The sequence below is a fragment of the Spermophilus citellus genome (genome assembly GCF_964194105.1).
Source record: "Spermophilus citellus genome assembly, chromosome: 14".
Lineage (NCBI taxonomy): Eukaryota > Metazoa > Chordata > Mammalia > Rodentia > Sciuridae > Spermophilus > Spermophilus citellus.
The window spans coordinates 76971609-76982974 of NC_138194.1; the positions used below are offsets into that span (position 1 = coordinate 76971609).

The following is an 11366-nucleotide window of genomic DNA, read 5'->3' on the forward strand; positions in this document are numbered from 1 at the left end:
AACGAAATAAAGTAAAATAAAAGGCTGGAGATGTAGCTCAGTGGTAAAACACCCTCAGGTTCAATGCAGTACTGCAAAAAGAAAAATAAATGATGCTGCTAGAAAAGACAATATGAGTTGTCAGCATTCATAACTGGATTTAGCAGTGATGGGGTCGCTGCTGAACACAAGAACAACAGGTTTTTAGGAGATGAGGGGTGGAAGATTGATGAGAGGACTTTCAGGAAAAAGAAAGAATAAATGTAAAAATTGAAAGACTGAGTATAGAAGATAGTGTCAAGACATTTTTCCATGAACAATAGTAGAGAATTGGGTGTTTTCTAGAGAATGAAGTAGACTCAAGGAGTTTATTTGCCTTTTTTCCCCATTTTTTTTTAAGATGGGAAAAATTAAATAATGTTTGTATGCTGATAAGAATGTCCACTAGGGAAGGCAAAAATTAATGGTGTGGTAGGGAGAAGGGGAACTTTTTGAAGTCATGTCTCAGAGTGCGAGAAAAAGTGGGAAGGATAGTTTAGCCCTTGCAATGGGAGAAAAGGCTCTGTGGAGACAGATGGAGGTGGGTGGATAAATGTGGGTGCTGGTTCTTGTAGAAAATCTCCTCTATGACTCAGTTTTTTTTTTTTTTGAGTGAAAGAGGAATCAAAGGAAGCTGTTAGAAGTTTCCATTTATTTTAAGAGTGAATGGACTCAAGGATTGCAGTATGATTGCCTACCAGCACCAAGAACTGAAAAAGGGGTTGTAGACATAAATGCAAAGTGGGATCAGTCAGCATGATTTTTTTTTTTAAACAAGCACAAATAGACTTTGGATTTAATTCGGGTTGATGTATTGCCATTTGGATACTAGAAAAGAAGAGACGGTCAGTGGAGGTGAGGAGTTAAGCAGGAGAGTGATCATAATATAAGGCAAGTGAGGACATGAATACCCAGGTTATCACATTATTCCTAAAGATTTACCATGTAAGCAACGGCCTATGTGGCTTACAAGTAAAACTCTCCTTATATGACATTTTTTTTCCATTTAGCAGTTATGTCTTGGAGAGAGGTTTGGGAGAGGGTGGTGCTTTGAGGGAGAAAATCACCAATGGAAACACTGGAACACATTTGTCAACCAACCACATATGATTCTTGGGTCTCATTTAAAGAATGGATAAGACCCTGGGGATACCGATGGCTACTTTTCAAAAAATTCAAGCTTTTCATGTTAAAATGTATCAGAGAAAATATTTGTTAAAAGTATAAGCTTACCTAATGGTAACTTTTTACTTAGATTACTTGGGTTGGCATAGATATTTTGTGCAGGAGCTGGTCAAAAAATTTTACTGAGAGTAAGAATTCCACATGGAAACACATAACTGAGATTTCTACTTCAGTGAACTTCTTTGTGTGTTATCCATTATACTTAATACTACTTTTCATGAAAATTATAACTGAAACAATTCCTTTATATGTATGTATGTATTTACACAGAGAAGAAAAAACACCATAAAACATGAATATGCTGTCACTCCTGTCAGAGATTCCTCAGTAAAATAGATATTTTAGGTACTCAAGTATTGGCTCTGTGCATTCAGATGTTTTTTAGTTAGTCTTTTCTGAATAGTTTAGAGAAAGACAACATTTCCTTATTGTATATTTGTAAACAAGTTAGATATTGTTTTATAGGAATAATTCTTAAGTTTTTGAAGAATCCCCAATGTTTTAAAAATAATGAGAGGGCTGGGATTGTAGTTCAGTGGTGCAGTGTTTGACTAGCATATGCAAGGCCCTGGGTACAATCCCTGTCATAAACAAACAAACAAATAAAATTCACAGTTTCTTCATTGACTTGTTACTTCAATTAAATTTCGCTTGCTTATATGTACATTTATTGAATAAATACACTGATGTTTTGTATAACAGAAAAATTGACTTAGCAATGATATTTTAAAACTGTTTTGAAGTGTCTATGTCTTGACAAAATTTTTACAGCTAACAAACCACATTTTATAGAACATATTTAGGATACTCTGTGATGGGGAAAATATATATGTAAATATAATTTAAAATTTTCCAACTGTTATGTATTTCAAAGACAAAATTTTTCTTGTCCAGTAATAACTAAGCTGTCACCACAACTTTTTTTTTTTAAAAAGCACCTTTTTCCCTCTGAGAATAAGCTGATATTTTTCATAAGGCTCTCCATTCACAAAAAGTTGGCTTTCCTGCCTATAAAATGAATCCCTATGCATGAGTTGTGTAGGTAGAATAAAATCTATAATAAGACTCTAAGAGTATCATTTTCTGAGTCAGGTAGATTTATGCTCAGCAAATTTAAATTTTTTATTATTTCAATTTTGTCATCTCTCTTCCTCTTATATCCTCGAATAAAATATTATATACAAGAGAACAGGACTGTGTTTAACAAAGACTCTAGTGCCCAACACTCAGAGGATCCTTAATAAATATTTGTTGAATTAATAAATATATAAAATATATATTTAGAAGAGTATAAGAATAGCAATTACATAACTGGGACATTTTGAAGATAAAGTGACTTAATACATGATGAATACAGACATAGTCCTGAATAATCTTATTGGGAAGGTTCTAGAGAAGCCAGAGTAAGTTTGTCTTCTCCATCTGACCTCTATTGACCTTTTAGACTATGGATGGGATGTACAGGAGGACTAGTGGCCCTATGCCATGCTCTAGCACCCATGTCTGTGGGTAAGAGGAAAAATATTTATTCATACTCATATCTCCTAAAGATATTATAATATTTAGAAGTGCAAAATAGTCAAATGAATTAAACCACTTCAGTATATAATAAAAACTCATGCCATCAATGACATTTTTTTTCAGAGCTTAAGCATGCATACCTGAAATCAGGAGGTAGTGCATGTGATATTTCATTGCTTTTAGGATATATATTATAAATTTTTACAGATCCAAAAATATGGATTTCTTTTATCATCAATGGCATCTTGTAATTTGGCACCTTTCTTTCTTTCTTGGTAGTTCATAGGATAGTAGGCTGTCTTAACATCCAGTTAACGAAGCATATTAGGGCATGTACTAAAGCAATGTTTTTCTATATTTATTTCTCACCATTCACTACCAGCAATGAAGTTTCTGGGCATTTTTCTAATTTTCCTCCCTATGAAATTTTAGTATTGCAGATATTCTGTATGTATGTTTATGTACTATGTGTATATTTGAGCTTCCTGCATAAAAAGTAGAAGACTTCTCCTACCCAGGAACCAATTTTTTTCCCTGTAGGGTCTTTATTACATACACTGAGAAAGCAGGCATTAAAATTATTCATTCCTTGTTATTATTATTATTTTTAAAAATCTCATTTACTAGAATATTTGGAATCATGAGCTGGTTCTTAAAAGTTTTTGGCTTTAATTATGTAACAGAAATGTCTAGGAATTTTATTATTATCATGAATGTCAAAATGCTGTTAAAATGCCTGCAAAGTTTGAACATTTGCTATTTACCCCACATACAGAAAGCTGTCCATAATATTTTTTTTGTTAACAAATAAAAGATCTTCAAGTTCATCCAATGATGTCATTCAACATATTCTCATTTTATGAAATAAGACCATTTAATAATTTCAGCATATAAATTTAGGATGTCACTACTTCACTTTTACATATTCATGATGTTGAAGACATAATATATCCATAATGAGACATTTTAAAAACCATCTGATTTTCATAAAGAACTAAGAAATACGCTACTTTATGCTTAGCATATTACACTCAGCTGGGAGAGTGAAAATGTGCAGTTCTCGAAGTCTGTGCAGACTCATCTTCTACAGTACTTAGCAGTCTAGTTCTCCCACCTGCAAGATTAATAATCGGAGGCAGAGCTTGATCCATTTGTGACTAGCGGTTTGTACCACATGGTAGATAGGGACACCATCTATGACCACTAAGTCAGATTTTTCTCTTGCAAAGCTAATTGTTACACAACTGTTTTAACTGATGGAGAAAGGAGTAATTTGCTTGGAAAATGTCTTTAAATAGCAAAGATGTTCAGTGTGTTCTTAAATGTTGAGTTATCTTTTCTCTGGTCTATGTAGTTTAACTGCCATTTAAAAAAAATAGAGGAGCAAAAACTTCTAAAATTGGTGATGTGTAAAACTTAACTTTATTATATGTATCACAATGATATTATTTCATATTTTGACAATTCAGACATGTGTATATTGTCTCAATTTTACTTTGTTGTTAATCAGCTCTTTTTGAGATTCAACTGTGTCAAAAAATGTGTAATTGCTATGGGTTATGTGAAATATTCTAGGAGACCAGGTAAGATATCAGCAAAATTTAAGATGTATAGTGTTGAAGAGATTCTTCATCAGTAATACAGAGATCCATGTCAAGGATTTATCAATCTGATTAATCGTACACAACTTTTATAGATAAATTAGAAGTCAATTTAAAACCAGAAATCATCTCCCCCGCTGCTCCTCGTACTTGCTCTTTCTCTGCCTTTTAATCGAAGCATCTCCATTATACTCCGGGCATAGACATCTCTCAAGTTAACGCTGATATATGAGTCAGTGGCTATATTCTTGGTAAGCTTCTTCAGAGCTTCACGCTGTCTAACAGCTGCTTCCTTGAGTTTCAAGGTGAAGTAGCAAGCAGAGAAGCGATCATTAATAATAGCAATAGGCAAGGCCAAGACAAGGATTCCTGATAATATACACATGAAGGCCACAATTTTGCCCGTGGTAGTGTCTGGTCTAATGTCCCCATAGCCCACGGTAGTCATGGATGTTGTAGCCCACCACCATGCACAAGGAACGCTTGTGAAGGTTGTGTCAGGAATGCTTTGCTCCGCAAAATATTCTATGGTTGAAAATATAGAAATTCCCACAGATAAAAATAAGAGCAGTAGGCCGACCTCTTCATAGCATTGGGTGATTGTCATCCCAAGTGAGCGCAATCCTGCAACAGAACAACTGCTGTCAATCATCATTAGCACCCTTCCTCTCTTCTCCCTTCCCCCTCACTCCTTGATCTCCACCCACAAACATGCACTGTCCACATAATATGTCCCCAGCACTGGGCAATGTTTGGGGATACGAAGATGATTATATCATGACCTCTGTCTTCCAGAATCATGTAGTTTAGTTGATGAGGACCGGTTCAGAAGGATAGAGAAAAATATAATTGGCTTATGTAATTATTGAACTTCTACTATGTATACTTAAAACAGGGAGAGGAATGAGACTAACAGGCAGGGAGAAGGTGTATGAGAGGAATTTTGTACTTTACACAGTGAGAGACCTTTGTACTGTTGCATATAGAAGGTGCATTTGGTCAAACTCACATGTGAATGCATCATTTCAGACTTCTCTCTAAAACCAGTTTTATGTTGTTTTCATACTTTGTGTGTATGTCTGCTTTGTCACCCTCTTGATAAAGTTTAAAACAACCAGGTGCCTCATTATCTGAAAGCCAGAGTAACTAAACCTTTTTTACCACACCAATGAAATAAAGCACAGAAGCAAATTAGGTTTTGACACAAGAACCTCACAGATATATTCAGGGGACATTCTTTGTTGTGTATTAGGTCAAGGTCCTTGCACTACCAGGACACCCATTGAAATCCTAGTGCTTAATATCAAAACTACAGGGAATTACCTCCTTGAGCACATAACATTTCTGATTTTCTGTAAGAAAACAGTTGAATACAGAATGTTCCTCCATTGCAAAAAGGTGCAAGAATGGAGCCACTAGTAAATTTAATCACTAGGAGGCATTGGAGGGGTCCCATGGCTAGATGCTGATGATTCATTGATCCCCTGGGAGACAGATCCGAGAGATTCCAATTCCACATGTGAATGTATTAAGCCCATTATAAACCAGGCTTTAAATTAACCATAGATCACCCTCCTAATGCTACAGAGATACTTCTAAAAGTTTAAACACATTTTGAAGACATGGCATCACAATGACATTGCCCCAGAAGTCCAAAGCATTACCTTTTAGAATCATTTTTTTTTTATTCTGATTAACTCACTTGAGATTATTCAAGATGTAGAATACTATTCATGCTCTCATTGTTTTGAATTTTGCTCTTCAAATTTTGAGATATTCTTGCATTATTAACCAGCTATTTTTAAAGACCAATGAATATTAATTTTGAGATTTAACTTCAAAAGAATATCTTTTAGAATACATTTATAACACCTAGTTATAAAACTTGCCTTGATGTGTCTATATGGAATTACATTTCTGAAGTAAATTGACAATATGAGAAGAAACATTGTGTTTGTCTGAGAAAAGTGTTTTTATTTAAAGATGAAGTACTCTAAACAGTTTTGTTAAGAAATATAAAGGGAGCTGAATGTCTACCATGTTCCATCTCTTAACTTAGATAATCCTCAAAGAAATATGACAGGTGTTGTCATTGCTATACAATTTTACATATAAGGAGGCTCAGGCATAGAGAGGTAGTTTTATCTAGTACAAAGCTACAAAACCAGGCTTTAAATTTAGGCAGTCTGGCCTTCTAACCATTATTCTGTAATACATCTTGATTCATAATTAATATGTGGGGATATATGTCATCTACATATATATCTACATTTTGCTGAATGTTATGCTTCAGGAAAAATTATCAAATATTCATGAAATTGTCATATATTTTTAATAAATTAAGGCTTTATTAATGATTTATACTTGTTTATTACTGAGAAAGCTTTTGAAGAGGTGACACTATGAAAATTACTATTATTTTCCTTTTCCTTTCTTTTGAGAAAAAAAAATGTGGTCTTTGCTCAGTGTTTTTAAAACTGAATACTGTGAAGAGTTTATAAATACTCAAAGAAAGCATCCCATTATGTGTGTCAGAAAATGAAGAGTAGAACTTATAAAAGTAGTTAGAAACCCCATTATCAAATCCCTGGCTATGAGACTAGCTAGGAAAATACACACCAAAATTATATTAGAGTGAGTTCTAATTTACCATAAAGTAGTAGGAAAAAAAACACAGAGGTTTATTTGTCCCTTATACTTATAGGGAGAAACTACTATCATTGTCCCCTTTAGGTGGCTAGTCAGGGACATCTATATGTAAATAATATTGGAAAAGGAATCTCTAGCCAACTCATTTGTAACAGTATGTATTTGTATTAATATATATTGTATTAATATGGCATCCCCAAAAGTATGGTCCAGGAACCACTGATATCAAATCACCTTCAAACTTATTGGAATGGATCCAACCCACATACTAAACTATCTTTCTGGGATTTGGGGTTTAAAATCTACATTTCAACAAGTTTGGGGATTCTTGCTTTCCCTAAGGTGTGACATAGATAACTTACATATTACTGCAGAATGTTCAACAGCTTCAGGACCAGCTATTGAGAACAACTGCATTCAAGAACTGTCTTTAATATTCTGTGTGATTTGCACTGATATCAACTATAATTTTCATGTATAATCATATGTATGTATTGTGTTGTGTGAAAAATTTTCTAGGGAATGTTCATTTGATTTTCAAAGTCTCTATAACACAAAAAAAACTCATGACTTCTTGTTTCTTCTCTCTCTGAAGAACAAGAAAATTCTCAAATACTAAGACATTTAAGTAGAGTCTTCTCTTTCTTTCAAAGTAATATATTTCCATTGCTACTTTAAAAATTAAGGAAAGGTCATCAGCACCTGGTTATCTCTCTTCCTCATGATCAGGGAAGGCTCTGGAGGAATGACTTTTTCTTCTGCCATATATAACATATATGGCAGAAGAAATATATATATATACACACACACTATATATATATATATATATATATATATATATATATATATATATATTATGAAGAAAGTGTGTGCACACACTTCTCAGGTATAGACAACAAACTAGCTTATGTTCATAACATTATATAATTACTGTGCATGTATTTGTGTGTTATTTATGCATGCTTTGTCTAAAACTACCTAGAGGCAGAGTCTTTAATTTTTGTACATCATCTTGACCTTGGGTTCCAATAAATTGAAGTTATCAAATGTCAAATTGTTCCTCAACATCTTATGAAGAGAAAATGTGTCAGAGATACCTTTTCCTCTATATCTGTAATAACAACATTTAAGATTTTGCTTCCCAGTATCTCTTAAGAGGTCACATTTGGGTAAAGCATGATAACTGTCAGTTTCACATACCAATTCAGAGTGGCTTTCTGTGTACTATGGTCAAATCACTAATGGTTGATAACAATGGCATATTAAAAAAGCATCAAAGAAATTTGAATACCTGTGGAGTGCCTGCCCAGTTTTAGCATTCGTAGAGCCCTGAGCAGTCTCAAAACCTGGACGATGCGTCCCACATTTTCCAGCTCTTGTGTGGTCTGGCTGCCGCTCAGGCTTTCTACCAAGAGAGTGATGTAGAAGGGCAAAATGGCAAGGAGGTCAATGATGTTTGGCACCTTTCTCAGGAAGCGGCACCTGTCCCGCACACACAAGAAGCGCAGGACAAACTCCCCGGTGAACCAGCTAATGCACACATACTCCAAGATCTCCAGCAGCTGCAGGTTCAGCCAACTTAATTCAGCTGACATCAGGGCCATATTGACGATGGACACCGCCACAAAGATGATAGAGATGACCCCAAAGATTCGGGCAGCTGTAGAAGACCCAGGTTTCTCCAGGATATTCCAGAGCTTCTGGCGGACAGTGGGACAAGGTCCTTGTGAGAAGTCCTGTTCACTTTCATGTTGGCTTTCCTGATCATCTGTGTCCTTCTTAAAGTCTAGAGTTTCACTCAGCTCCTTTCTTCTGAAGTATCTTTTAGAGAAGACAACTTGGTGATTAGTTTAACTTTTTTAAAAAATACAGAAGTAGAAGAGAAACTTGAAAGGGAGGTAAGTTTCAGTTAAAAAAAAAAAAAAAGTCTATTCATACTTTACCCAGTTTGTCTCCTGCCCACAGCAATTGAGAATTTCTCACTTAGGATCATGATTTTTAAAGTGACATTTTCTTAGTAGGAGTTTATGCAAAAGGATTTTATACATAACAAAGCAACTGTGGATCAATGCATTTTTATTACCCATGTTCTGATAACAAGAACAGCTGTTTGCCATATGGAACTTTGTTGTGTGTAAAGGAAAGCTATTCATGAAGAAATGGTAGTAATGACAAGTTAACAGCAAAGTCCCCATCAAAGCTCTAACATCATCCAGTGAAGGAACCAACTTTCCTTCTGTATTTAAAGCAGTTCTCCATGCAAGTTTTTCAAAAAGTTAGTGTCCTAGATTTAACAGTGCCCCATACCAACACCTTCACCCCTAGATTTCTTTCGAAACACAGCTTTTCTGACTTATTCTATCAATCACCAAATATTTATTGCAAGTCTTACTTCCCTTATCTTTTACATGAAATTAGCATAACTCACTCAAACAATAGGGACAAGAAAGTTCAAAAAGTTGAATTCAAAATCTGGCTTTCCTGCTTCCCAGCCTCACAACCCCACCTCATCTTCCAGCCCAGAGGCGGCCACACCTATTCATAGGCCTGGTTTCAGCGAAGCTTATGTAAAGCCTCACATCTTTACCTGTGCCTTCCTCTCTGCATCACACCTGCCTCACGCCCCCTCCTTCCCCCAGCCACCGCGCCTCACGGGTACCTGTCCCTGCAGCAGGAGTCGATGCTGAGCTCGTCGATGCCCCAGTACTGGATCTCCTGAAGGAAGGACAGGGCGCACAGCTGCTCCATGACGTGCAGTCGGCCGGTGCGATAGTAGTGCAGGACATAGCGGAACGCCTGCGAGCTGCGGTCGAAGAAGTACTCGTTGTCTACTGGGTTGGCGTCGTCGCAGAGCTCTAGGGGGCTGGGCGCTGCAGCCAGGGCTCCCAAACGGCGGTAGGAGGCCACCACCACCGCCAGCTTGCCAAGGCGCGTATGCGGGAAGCAAGACAGCGCCTGTTGCGAGAGTACGAAGCGGCTGCCGCCTACGTTGACCGTGAAGCAGTCCCCAAGAGCTAAGGGCTCCCCTTCACCCTCGCTGCAGAAGACGCTGGAGTCGAGAGAGGCCAGGGAGCAGCTGTCCAGCGGTGAGCCCAGCGGCGTCCGGCCGCTATGAGGCAGCTCCATTCCCGCCGCCACTGCCTGAGGGCGCCACAAAGTTGGGAACACGCTGGAAGCCTCGGTCCTGCGAGGGCGGTGGCACGGCCCCTGGTGACGGTCGGGATTTCCCAGCCTCCCGAGGGAGGTGCCTCCCACTCGCGCACCTCTCCTCGCTCCACCCGCTGTGCTCGTTCCCCTTCTTGTCGCTAGGGAGCTGCGAGTGCGCGGTAGCAGCGCACAAGTGGCAGAGCTGGGAGGCTGGGAGGAGAGGAGAGGTTTCGCCAAGGGAAACTGTTATGTGTGGACCCAGCTCAGGACAGCCCCAGGAAACACAGCCAGTCGCTGTGGCTCTTCCCGGATGTACGCACCCCTCCGCCCCCAACTCTGGAATTGGGATCCCCATCTTCAGTAGCGCTGCTTGGAGTGAGGAGGGGTTGGGAAAGGGAGTGGGAGAGGGAGATGAGCTTGGAGGGGGAAGAAGGAGGGGTGTGTACTCTTAGCCTGGCGCAAGCAAAGGCTATGGCGAGACTCACTTCTCCAGGCAGGAGATCAAAACAAAGTTTAGAAAGCTGAGGAGGTAATTGGATCTGAGTCCTTACTAACTTGAGGGCTTGTATTTTCCCCCTTTCTTTTATTGTAAATATTGTAAAATCTTTATAGGGGTGTCTACTCCAGGTGTGAGCGCGTGGGGTAGGGTACCTGTAGACCTGGGCTGCAACCTTTCTTCCCACTTCACTCTTATTCCAGTCTGATTTGTTATTCCTGCTCTATTTTCTTCTCCCTCTTCCTTTAGTCACCCCGCTCTGCTGAGATATAAGGCTAATATGATGCGTTTTAATTAAAATCCCAGGGGGTCACTAAGAACTAGAGGTCATCATTGGGAGCTCCCACCCACTGGGGTGTCCATCCTACAATGAGACACTGTGCACTCTTAAACTTCCCGGGAGAACAGGCTCTTAGTTTAGGAAAGGAGAGAGGCGGAAAGACCAGGAATAGCAGAAACTTGGGTTGGAACAGGAGTTTAAACATTAGCGACTCCGCGGTAAATGGAGAAGCCTAGAGCAGGTTCCCAGGTGAGACTAAAAATGTGCCCTCCGGACCTCTTGGAGCTGCGCCCTAGCCAATGTGTTGGACACGGGGCGGATAAGGTGGAGTGGGAAGGGAGGGACCTACAGTAACTCACCTGCAGCTCCTGGCACACCTGGGCTGCGCTCAGCTGGCACCGCTGATAAAGTAACCTTCCTTTAATTCTCCTAGTCCATGTGTGAAGCCGGACTTGACCTGTCTGGAAGA

General features: G+C 38.5%; 1 protein-coding gene across 1 annotated transcript; it reads right to left on the reverse strand.

Moving 5' to 3' along the window:
- Window positions 1-4437: 4437 nt before the first annotated feature.
- KCNV1 (potassium voltage-gated channel modifier subfamily V member 1) lies at window positions 4438-10115 on the reverse strand (the record flags this gene model as incomplete). The annotated part of the gene is made up of 3 exons (XM_081266633.1): window positions 9634-10115; window positions 8266-8795; window positions 4438-4949 (listed from the first exon to the last, which is right to left on the reverse strand). Exons 1-3 carry the CDS (start codon window positions 10098-10100, stop codon window positions 4438-4440), a joined length of 1509 nt encoding a protein of 502 aa, XP_081122759.1. The 5' UTR covers window positions 10101-10115.
- Window positions 10116-11366: the final 1251 nt, after the last annotated feature.